Raw genomic sequence first — 12,581 nt, 5'->3', positions numbered from 1 at the left:
ATTAGTCCTCTCCATACCTGATGCTCTTTCAGCTTCCTATGTAACGTGGTGTTCAGAGATTGTTCATCTTCCAACTTGGAGGTCAATAAATTAATCTCCATGTCCCTCCTTCAAAAATCAAAAATTAGTTTCAGGTCACAGTGCAAACCATTGTTGATGAAATAATGTCAGCGGTTCAGGTAAACAAAAATTTGACGGAGAAGACCAAATGACCTGATTATTTCGTTTAGTTTCAGTTATGGTTTAGTTTCAGAGATACAGCTTGGTAATAGGCTCTTTGGCCCACCGAGTCCACGTCAACCACGAGCCCTGAACGACATTTAAAAGACATTTGGACATGTAGGTGGATCGGAAAGGATATGGGTCAAACATAGGCAGGTGGGACTCGTGTAGATGGGGCATTATGGCCAGCATGGGCGAGTTGGGCTGAAGGACCTGTTTCCATGCTCTATGACACTAAGTTGGAACATGGACAGGAAAGGTTTAGAGGGATATGGGCCAGGCATGGGCAGATAGGACTAGCTTAGATGGGCCATCTTAGTCGGCATGGGTCAGTTGGGCCAAAGAGCATGTTTAGCGAGTTGTATAGAAACATAGAAAATAGGTGCGGGAGGAGGCCATTCAGCCCTTCGAGCCAGCACCGCCATTCATTGCGATCATGGCTGATAGTCCCCAATCAATAACCCGTGCCTGCCTTCTCCCCATATCCCTTGATCTCACTAGCCCCTAGAGCTCTAACTAACAATGAAATAGTTTTAAATGACTCAATGAAATAGGTTTTTTTTTAAACATTTCTCATAAAACCAGACTTTGCAACTACAGTTAAGTTAAAATTTCAAAAAAGTTATAGGAATATGGACTGACAGGAGCAATGAATTTGGGGATCGGCTGGTACACTTGCAAGTGTTGCCTGAATCTCTCTCCTTTGTGTATTTTACATTCTAATGGTCTTTACTTCTCAAGAAGACAGCCTAGAGTCAAATCTGTGGATTATTTATAAGAACTAAGGTCTTTAAAATGACACACCCCCATTCATCATTACTTCCACAATATTGTGGAATGGGGGTGTGTCACTATTCACATAATATAATTTCCCCGGTTAAATATATTCCCGGGACTGCAATAAAAAATACTCGTCATTCCTCATTCAGAATGAGGGCGATGAGCAATTTTCTCCAATTTGTCATTTCAAAATGATTAACTCTTTATATAAACAGTGAAGACTTCAACTCCTGGATCAGCTTGCATTTCTACAGTAGCTTAAATAGAGTAAATTGTTCCAAGGCACCCAACGAAAATGTTATCAATTAAAAAGTTGACCCTGGACCTTTATAAGAGATGCCAGGATAAATACAGATTACTGAAAAATAAGTCACTTACTTCTTCAGAATTTCCTCCAGGTCCAGCTTTAGTCTTTCCATCTCATTCAGGTTTTCAATTGTCATCTTCAGATCTCCCTCAGCCTTTCGCCGAGCTTTCTCCACCTCAGTCCTGATCTTCTTCTCCTGGCTCCAGTTATCTTCCAGCTGGCATGTATTGAAACAATTGTCAAACATTAGACTACATTTACCTGTGAAGTCTACCTTAACCACTGTTGGAGGGATAACGGTACCTCTTCACAATATCATGGGAGACTAAATGCCAAGCTTCTGGGAGGCATTCTTGGCAGCAGCACAGTGGCGCAGTGGTAGAGTTGCTGCCTCACAGCGCCAGGGACCCCAGTTCAATCCTGACCCCTAAAGGCCTGTCCCACTATACCAGTTTACCCAAGAGCTCTCACGAGTTAAAATCAAGCTTGTGGTCTTTTTCTTTGATTTTCTTTTCATCTCCTATCCATGTTTTACGTTTCTACGGGTCTTTCTTGATCACTCTTTCACGCGCTTACTATCCTATCTTACTCTCTCTAGTTTCCTTATTTTTAAAGTTTAAAACAAGAAGTGGTACAAGAAATGTATTGTTATTTTTGGCTTATATCACTGTAATGTACATTACGTCTAATAAATAAAATATTTAAAAAATTTTTTTTAAAAAAGAATGTACGATGCGGGTACGTCGGAGCTCGGGGACGTCTCTTAGCGGCTCATAACGCTAACGGCAGGTACTCGGGGAAACGCGGTAAGCTCGTGAAGATTCGCCCACGAGAGCCCCGAGTACCCAAGAGCGGCTATTACCGTAATTCTCCGAGTTCGAATCAGGGGAAACTCGGGAGAACTCTTGAATTAGCTCGTACAGTGGGACAGCCCCATATGTCACCCTCAGACAAACAGGTAAATCACACAATCTGTGCAGTGCTGGAATTTGTACGTTCTCCCCGTGACTGCGTGGGTTTTCTCCGGGTGCTCTGGTTTCCTCCCACACTCCGAAGACGTACAGATTATTAGGTTAATTGGCTTCTGTGAATTTTAAATTGTCCCTGGTGTGTAGAGTAGGGTAGGGTAGGCTGGTGTATGGGATAGGGGGTGATTGATGGTAGGCGCAGACACGGTGGGACAAAGGGCCTGGTTCTACACTGTATGTGGCAAATAAACTTGACTTGACTTGACTTGACTTGACTATCTCTAAAATGTAAAGTCATTTATCCATACCGGTGGAGCAGTAAATTTGAAAATATTTACTTGACTATTATTGTGATTTAATGAATAATTCACAAATTGCAACACTGAGTTTTTTTACTACCCGTCTTTTGAAACACATCTACAGCAATCCAAGCACACATTTAATCTTTACATGCAAAATGTAAAAGTATTTTGTGACACAGCCACATGACAAACAAAAATGAAAAGCTTCGACCATCAGCTCTTGGGTAAATATCTTCAGAATATTCTGAGCTAGACAAAAATGCTGGAGAAACTCAGCGGGTGAGGCGGCATCTATGGAGCGAAGGAACTAGGCAACGTTTCGGGTCAAGACCTTTCTTCAGTATACAGTGCGCAAGTTTACCTCTTGAATCTGGGAGTTGAGTTTTGCGTTGGTTTTGGTCAGATGGTTGACTTTATCTTCCTCAGACTGAAGATCATCCAGTGTTTTCTGAAATTATAGAACATGATTAAGTTGTTATTTGTTGAAAATAAATTCAATGGGAGACAAAAAAGCTGGAGAAACGCAGAGGGGTGAGGCAGCGTTTATGGAGCGAAGGAATAGGTGACGTTTCGGGTCGAGATCCTTCCGGAAACTCAGCGGGTGAGGCAGCATCTATGGAGCGAAGGAATAGGTGACGTTTCGGGTCGAGACCCGGAAGGGTCTCGACCCGAAACGTCACCTATTCCTTCGCTCCATAGATGCTGCCTCACCCGCTGAGTTTCTCCAGCATTTTTGTCTACCTTCGAATTTTCCATCATCCGCAGTTCTTCCTTAAAGAAATAAATTCAATGATTTAATCAAGTACTTGTTTTGTAGAGTTACTCAACATGTCTGATGGTAAGTAGCTAAGGTGAGTCGGTGGAGTAGAGGTATCGGTTAAACACAATCTAATTAAAAGGTGGATAGAACACAAAGTGTTGGAGTACTGTAACTCAGCGGGTCAGGCAGCACAATCTTGAGGACATCGATAGGCAACGTTTCGGGTTGGGTCTCTTCTGCAGACCCAACCCGAAACACCCGTGTCCTCCAGAGATGCTGCCTGACCTGCTGAGTTACTCCAGCTCTTGAGCTACTATAGAAACATAGAAAATAGGTGCAGGAGTACGCCATTCGGCCCTTCGAGCCGGCACCGCCATTCAATTTGATCATGGCTGATCATCCAACTCAGTATCCTGTACCTGCCTTCTCTCCATACCCCCTGATCCCTTTAGTCACAAGGGCCACATCTAACTTAAATATAGCCAATGAACTGGCCTCAACTACCTTCTGTGGCAGAGAATTCCACAGATTCACCACTCAGTGTGAAAAATGTTTTTCTCATCTCGGTCCTAAAAGATTTCCCCCTTATCCTTAAACTGTGACCCCTTGTTCTGGACTTCCCCAACATTGGGAACAATCTTCCAGCATCTAGCCTGTCCAACCCCTAAGAATTTTGTAAGTTTCTATAAGATCAAAAATCTAGCGAGTACAAGCCGAGTCTATCCAGTCTTTCTTCATATGAAAGTCCTGCCATCCCAGGAATCAGTCTGGTGAACCTTCTCTGTACTCCCTCTATGGTAAGAATGTCTTTCCTCAGATTAGGAGAGCAAAACTCCAGGTGTGGTCTCACCAAGACCCTGTACAACTGCAGTAGCCTTTCCTATACTCAAATCATTTTGCTATGAATGCTAACATACCATTCGCTTTCTTCACTGCCTGCTGCCTACTTTCAATGACTGGTGTACCATGACTCGTTGCATCTCCCCTTTTCCTAATCGGCCACCATTCAGATAATAGTCTACTTTCCTGTTTTTGCCACCAAAGTGGATAACCTCACATTTCATTGCAAGATGGCCCTCATTACCTATCTACCTCATTGGAGACCCTCCGACTATCTTTGATCAGATTTGACTGGACTTTGTCTTGCACTGAACGTTAATCACATTATTCCCTTTATCCTGTATCTGCACACTGTGGACGGCTTGAATGTACATATGTATAGTCTTTCCGCTGACTATAGCCTTTCACTTTACCTAGGTACATGTGACAATAATAAATAAAACTAAACTAACCATTCTGCACACCTTTAAAATACCCGGAATAATCAACAGAAAGAAGCATCAATCTACCATTTATCATTAATCTCAACCCTGGTGCCAATGTTGAAGAACTAACAATATTTCAAATTTTACATTCAATCCGCGATTAGAGCCATTTAGTTCCATTACAAACTTTTTGAAGTTATCACTCTGCGCTTAAAATGGTGCAAAGAGGAAGCCGCAGATAATGGCCACTAATACGGTCAGTTCAGAGGCTTTGCGGAGTCATACCAACCTGCTGAAGCTCATCCAAGGCTCTCTTCTCCTTTTGCAGTTTGGCGATGGTTTCGTCCCGCTGATTGAGGTCATTGGTCATGGAGCGCACTTTGCCATCCAGAGCCTGATGGAGTAACATAACCCGATCATCAACGGTGGGCAAGGGTAAGCTCGGCTGAATAACGTGCATGCAGGAGGACCTGTGCCTTATTGCTGGTTGAGAACGAGCACTTATTTGTGGTGGGAAGGTGGAAGGCTGCTGGATAGTTTGGGTTCATTAGGTTTTAAGATGCATGTTAATTTCCCTGTTGTGGTCAGTGCAGTTACAGCCAAGCAAAATATAATGGTGCTGGAGGAACTGAGCAGGTCGGGCAGCATCTGGGGAGGGAATGGACAGGAGATGTTTCGCATCAGGATCCCACCTCACACTGGTTACAAGTCACAAATGACACAATGTGCTGGAGTAACTCAGTGGGTCAGGAAACAAGTCTGGAAAATATGGCTAAGAGTTCTGCTGGTTCTCTACAATTCCAGCTCTGGTTACAACTAAGGGTGCTCTCAGTCTGTGTGGCGTCTGATGCAACTGAGAAACATTGCAGCAATTGATATTAATGGGGGGTTTTTAAGTCCCACTGGTGATCATTAGTGCCAAGATCTGAACTACTTCCTCATTTATTGCATTTTTTACCCTTCCTCTCGACTTGCAGCCAATTGCTTTCCCTTGCTTCTCACTAATCCTCAATTGACTTTCTACAGTTGTGCTGTACGAACACTTTAGTTTTCACGTAGCTGGAAGCTGAATACTACAATCTTTTAAAAAGGGGCAATATTTTAAAAAAAAAAGGCTATTCTGTTATTATGTACATAGCCAAATACAGGTAGCTGAAAATAGTGATTCAACGTAGTGTCTGCAAATTCTTGCAACTGTGCTACTGGGCTGGTGGAAACCGTACATGAAGGTAGATCATTACATAGAGTGTGTTATTTATGTCAACTTTAAAGAAGATTACGAATGTCTTAATGTCACACAACACGGATAAAGGCCCTTCGGCCCAACACATCTATGCCAACCAAGATGCATGATGTAAGCTAGTCCCACCTGCCCCATATCCCCTCAAAACCTTTCTTATCCATGTAGCTGTCCAAGTGTCTTTTGTGTTGTTATTGTACCTGCCTCGACACCCTCCTCTTGCTGCTCATATACCCAGTAACTGAAGTGTAATCTGACAGGAATCGAGGGAACTTGAACTATTTTTAATTAAAGTCTGTATTGGATTTGATCGACGCACTTAATCTTGTGCGTGACGGGGAAGGCTGTGGATAGTTTGGGTTCATTAGGTTTTAAGATGTATGTTAATATTCCCTTTTGGTGGTCTGGGCCCGTTAAAGCCAAGCAAAATATAATCGCGTGCTGGAGGATCGTGTGAGCAGTCGATGGGCATTGCATAATGTCGGAGAGAGGAAGGGACCAGGAGAATGATTCCTGCCATCAGGATACCCACTCACACCTGGTCTACAATGTCAGAACATGACACCAATGCCCAGCTGGAGATAACTCAGGAGGTCCGGAAACATGTACTGAAATAAGAGCAGCTAAAGAGTTCCTGCTGGTTACTCCACAGATTCAGCTCGCAGCTTACAACTAATGGGTGCTCTCAGTCTGGTGCGCGTCTGCACATGCAACTGAGCAAACATTGCCAGCAGATTGATAATTGTAAATGCGTGCGTTTTTTTAAGTCGCTCCAAGTCATGCTACACAGAGCCACTGGTGATAATTAGCCGCCAAGATCTAAGAACTACTTCCTCATTTATTAGCCAGTTTATTACCCTTTCTCTCAGACTTGCCCCAGCCCCAAGTGCTGTTTCCTTGCTTACTCACTATCTCTCAATTGACTTTTACAGTTGCTTTTATGCGGTACGAACACTTAGCCATTTCAGCAGTCAGCTGCAGAAGCTGAATACTGACAATCTTAAAAAGGGGAATATTTAACAAAAAGGCATATTCATTGTATTCTGTACATAGCCCAAATACAGCGTAGCTGAAATACAGTGATTCAACGGTATTGTGTCTGCAAAGTTCTTGCAGCTGTGCTACATCGGTCGCTTGCGGTGCCCGAAACCGTAACCAGCAAGTAACGGATAAGTATATCATAGAAGGTGATGTATTTGATGTCAACTTTAAGATATGATTACGAAGATGTCTTAATGTCACACAACCGGATACGGCCCTTTGCGCACCAACACGAATCTAATGCCCAACCAAGAGGCCAGTGATGCTAAGCGTAGCTCCCACCGCCCCAATATCCTCCTCTAAAACCTTTCGTATTCCATGTAGACGTCCAAGTGTCTTATTGTGTTGTATGTACACTGCCTCGAAGAGACCTCCTCTTAGACTGCCTCGATTATTACCAGTAACTGAAGTTAATCTGAGGAAATCGCACTACAGCCGGATTGAACTATTTTTTAATTAAAGTCGGTATAGGATTTGGCAGACCTCACCCAGGCAGCTAGGGAGAGTGAATGGCATGTGAAGCAGGCTGTAAAGGCGCGGTGCCCTAGTATGTATGAAATACAATGAATGGCTGGCTAAACACAAGGCATCTCGGCCACTTGTAAGAAAAAAGGAATTTTAAAAAGCTCAGATCACAGATGCGTACGTGCATATGGAGCCATCTTGCCGAGTGCATAGTATCAATAGAGACAGAGTAAGAGTACTGGGTCCGATCGTCGATACGCGGTGCCTGCTCTGTACTGGAGTTGTACATTGCCCCTGTGGACACGTGGTTTAACATCCTGGACTTCCTCCAGTCTCTCCTCGCACATTTTCATGGTCAGCAGGATTGGTAGGTTAAATGGATTTTGGTATAATTGTACCCTTGTGTGTAGGATATGCTGGTGCCCACAGCAGGCGTCGTGTATCTTGCTGGGTTAGACAGGGACTCCGTGAGCAGGGCCAAAGAGGCTACTGTTTCCCATGCTTGTACTCTCTAAAGGTGAATACAATATGTGACACCTAAATACTAGCCAGTCGCTACTACATGCCACTTTTCATCTCGGTTTTCACAAGAGTTGCTTTCCATAGCCGAGCGTCGAGTTTCGGTCGGATATCCTCCTGCTTCCCTTTTGCCGTTTATGCGATAAAAGATGCCGTAGTGGAGTTTTCCTCTTCTTCCACAGCCGCTCCACTCATATGCTGAGTCTGAGTTTTCCTTTTCCGATCTTAGTCTTCATCATTAGAGTGAGCGCTGTCCTCAGGTCGAAATCTGAGTCTTCGTTCCTTATGGAAACAGCAAAAAGAGAGGAGAATTAGAAACATAGAACATAGAAGAAATATAAGAGTGCCGGATGTAGAGCCCCTTGGCCCTTTCGAGCTGCACCACCGATTCAATATTGAACCCATGGTGATCACACATGAATCACCAACTCAGTCATCCTTGTACTCTCTTCTCGACATACCCGACCCTGCATCCCTTGTAGCACATAGGAAACCGCCACATCTAACTCCCCTCTTAAATATAAGCCCAATGAACTGGCCTCAACTACTTCTATGTGGAGGAGATATTCCACAGAGACTTCAACCACTCACTGTATGTGAAAGGTGTTACTCTATCTCTTTGCGTACTAAAAGATTTCCCACCTTATCTTTGAATACTGTGACCCCTTGTCGTGGATTTTCCCCAACATATGCCGGCAAAAATCTTCTCTGCATTCTAACCTGTCCAAGCCCCTTAAAGAATTTTACATAAGTTCTATAAAATACCGCCCCCTCAATATTCCTAAAATTATAGCCGAGTACAAGCGAGTCTATCCAGTCTTTCTTCATAGGAATACTCCTAGCCATCAGGAATCAGGCTGGTGCAACCTACTCTCTTACTCCCTCTCAGGATTGGCGACAGTCATATGGTATCTATATTACAGCGGCACGAGAAACGATAAGGCTTGGATTTCTTATAAGACAATAGCACAAATGCTAGAGACAGGAGGCAGGCCCTTCTGAGCCAGCGTCGCCATCATTGTGATCGATGGTTGGCTAGATCTCCACAATCCATCATCCCCTCTGCCTTCTCTTCATATTCCCTTAAATCATCTCATCCTTAAAGAGGACCTGTCAACCACCTAGTGCAACTCTTATAGGCGAACTATGACGAGCACCCGTCATCGTCGCAGCAGGTCTCAAAAATTTTCAAAGAATGTTGAAAATGCAGCCGGTGCACACCAGACCAAGGCTACGAACTCTAATGCGCGCAACTACTAGACCATACAGCTTAACCCACCACCCACACCCCCACCCCCCCCCTCCACCGCGACATGTAGCCAGGGTGTCGCCTGTTTTATGGTCGTGATTAGGTATCCCCAGTCACCAAAGAGTCGTTGGTGAGCCTCTTCTAAGCGTCTGTGATGGGCGATGCAGGGCTGGTTCGCGACATGTAGACCGTAATTCTGCCGGGATAAGAGCCGTTATCAATTTTCTTGCCAGCATCATACTCTCTCCTTGAAAGTCATCTCCCCCTGATGTCTGAGTCGGCCGTCGCGGTTACGAGAGGAGATAAATGAGAGAGGATCTGAGATGGAAAAAATAAGAGCATCCATGATAGAATGATGAGCAAATAGAGACCCTCAATTACTGCTGCGCCTGTGTATATCTGCTGTTCTAGTTAACTATGAAATTAGTATACTAGTAAAGTAACATCTGTGTATTGCCATCCCATTATAGCGTGTCTTATGCGTTATTACTGATCACTATACAGCTGGACTGGCAAGGAGCGGTGCATTCTTTTTAGATAGAAGAAGGTGTGCTGTCTTTCCGCGATGTTCCTTGATCGCCCCAAGGAGGTCGCCGGTCTGATTCATTGCGGCTTAAGCCTCTCCTCTTTCCTAGCTCAGCTCAGTGCCTCCCTGACGGCGCCACGTTCAAGCTAAGGCTTTAACGCTGAAGAGGGTTGATTGGGCCTAACGCCTTATATGGGAGACTCCATTATAAGTGCGACCAGCCCAACAGAGACTCTTTGGGCAGAATAGAGACAGAAAAATTAGCCGTGAGGCACTCAGCAGGTAGGCAACAGAACGGATGAGAAAGCCCAGAGTTCATGGTTCTATCTTATAAATCTTTTTAATTGAATTTTGATCTTGGACAGCCAATTTGCATAATACAAATGAATGAGAGTGGTGATCAGTCAGACACAACATAATTAGTCCAACGAGTATAGCATAATACAACCCTCCCCCCCCCCCCCCCAAACCTCTTATCCCTACCCACCCTCGCCATAACGGGGACAACACATCACAATAGTACAAACATCCCACAATACGCTAGATAAACAGACATGAAAATTAAAAAAAATTTTATAAAAAGAAAGAGCAAAAAAAGTTAATGTTTCAGCATCAGATATGGGAATAGAGCTATAAGGTCAGAACTCCAGTAGACCGAGAACTGCAGAAACGAGGCGAGAGTACAAATGGCACTCACAAAAAACGAGAATCAAGCTGCCTTGAGAATAAATCAGAGCGGAAAGGTAAATCAGATGACCCCCTCGATCCAAAGATAATTTGCCTATCCATGTTGGATAGCGTAGATCACAAATGCTAGGAAGTAAATCGCGGGTGGAGGAGACGCAGACATCTCCGGGAGAGAAGGAATGTTCTCCAGTCTGATGCGTGCCTGCCGGGAAAGAACTAGCTATTCTTTAGAAACCTCTCTCCTAACTGAGCTCCCCCCTCTGTGATTACTCCTTACCTCTCATGATCATCAAGCCTATCATGTTCTCCTTGCACGGCTGGATGTTACTCCAGCCTTTAGTCTCACTAATTGCCAAGGCGTCGCTACGGACACTTAGAGATAGGTGGTGGAGGGGATAATCGCAGCAATTGAACTAATCTTAAGAACATGGTGGGGTGCTTTGGTCGGCCATGGATGATGCCTGGCCAAATTGGGGCTCTACTTATCAGGAGTTCTGCGTAGAACTCGATGAAATACATATTACCGTCTAGACAAGATAAAACAAATAACATAGCCTTTAGAATACTTATAACATTAGCTAGTAACCAGTTATCACCCAAGCCCCAGAAGCCGAGAGTGCCGGCGCATTTAGCGCGACATGGTGACTGGGGGTTGTGCGTTGAATACCTATCACGATTGCCAGATGCTGAAAAATAGTGTAAACAAGAATATTTCTTATGCAACGTGCAAGGTATGGCAACACCAGAGACATGACGCTTAATATATCCTGCTCTCCTTATTAATATCATATATTACCTGTTCCCATCATCTTTGGAGTGTTCAGTTATTAGACTATTAATACCTAGGAACGATTGCACGTCATGATGGTGTCAACATGACATCCCAACGTATCGGCTACACCATTGACAAATAGACCAATAGACCAATAGTGTGCAGAGTATGGTGCATTCGCACAAACCTATAGGACGAAGCCCCTGACCGATACCAATGGTTGTTGACAGGCGTAATCATCCCATCAGCACCCGCGTTCCTGCCTTACTCATCTCATATCCCTGCGTCACTAGTTTTAAGCAGCTCCTATAATAGCGCTCTCTTGCAAAAGCATTAAGAGAGAGTACTGACCTCACCGCCCTTCGACGGCGAAAGAATATTACCCACACACTCACTCGGCTCCCAGGTCTAAATCAGCACGTAATACGTATTCTTCAAACTGTAGTGCCCCAGGGTTCTGGACTCCCCCACCACTTGCGTGCTTGGGTCGGAGGGAGGATGACAAGTTATCTCCTCACATGCAGTTTGCTACCTTGGCAGCAGGACTGCCGCGTATCTTTTTTTTTTTTTTAGGAATGAATTTACATTGTACTGCGGTCTAATAGAGTTGCTGCGGATATGCCTAAAACTATGTAAAGCACACAAATTATTTAATAGATAGAAGTGTGAAGGAATATGGAATCGCATAACATACTGTACAAGAATAGCAATAGGTAAATAGAAATAAACGTTGGCGAGAAATAATGGGTGCACCATGAACCCCTGCCATTCTACAATGTCTCACACGGTAAGAAGATTTCCTTGTGAAATCACGGGATCTCTGTATGAGCTATGGATCAAGGTTATGCCTCTGATGAATGCAAGCGCGCCGGCACAGGTGGCGCAAGCGGGGATGTATAGCTAGACCTTACAGCGCAAGTGAACCAGCGTTGAATCCTGACTACCGAGGAGGTGCTAGTCTTGTACTCGGAGATTTGCACGTTGTCCTGTGCTCGCTGGTGGCGTTTGCTCGGGACAGTTTGCCCTGGGTTTCACTAACCCAACATCTACCAAAGACGTTCTCATGGTTTGTAGGGGTTAATTGCTTCTGGCAAGATTGCTTCCTAGGGTAGCGATAGAAGCTAGGCTGAATGCGGGATGTTTTGTCAGAAGTGGACATGAGTGGCGGCCGAAGGGGCCTATCGACACTTTGTATCTCTAAGAAGCTAAAGCGAGTCGGTTCCCTATCTACCTTTTTATTGCGCCATTCGCCCCCACCTATCACATCTAAAATCCTGCAATGCCCCCCTCCCCCCCATGTGACCCGTGATAGATATAATTATTCTCATTCCTAACCTGCGTTAAACAAGCTCAAAAGGGCAACATGGCTCCTTAATGACGAAGTTGGACAGCGCCTAGATGCAGGGAAGCATGTTGTCGATGTTGAGGCAGTCAGAAAGGTTGAGTCACAGCGATTAAGGTATAAAGGTGTGAAATCT

At 44.4% G+C, this 12,581-nt stretch overlaps 1 protein-coding gene across 1 annotated transcript in view; it reads right to left on the bottom strand.

The window, feature by feature from the left end:
* LOC129707108 (myosin-16-like) overlaps positions 1 to 12,581 on the bottom strand; it is a 62,792-nt gene that overhangs the window by 17,353 nt on the left and 32,858 nt on the right. Inside the window, exons 21-25 of the mRNA XM_055651898.1 lie at positions 6,775 to 6,913; positions 4,894 to 5,130; positions 2,941 to 3,027; positions 1,381 to 1,526; positions 18 to 108 (exon numbers count right to left, since the gene is read on the bottom strand). Coding sequence (XP_055507873.1) covers positions 18 to 108; positions 1,381 to 1,526; positions 2,941 to 3,027; positions 4,894 to 5,130; positions 6,775 to 6,913 — 700 coding nt within the window. The remainder of the gene's footprint in view (positions 1 to 17; positions 109 to 1,380; positions 1,527 to 2,940; positions 3,028 to 4,893; positions 5,131 to 6,774; positions 6,914 to 12,581) is intronic.

The sequence above is a fragment of the Leucoraja erinacea genome, chromosome 20, assembly GCF_028641065.1.
Source record: "Leucoraja erinacea ecotype New England chromosome 20, Leri_hhj_1, whole genome shotgun sequence".
NCBI classification, from domain to species: Eukaryota; Metazoa; Chordata; class Chondrichthyes; order Rajiformes; family Rajidae; genus Leucoraja; species Leucoraja erinaceus.
The sequence above is the reverse complement of the archived record's forward strand: the minus strand, read 5'-3'. Positions and strand labels throughout refer to the sequence as shown.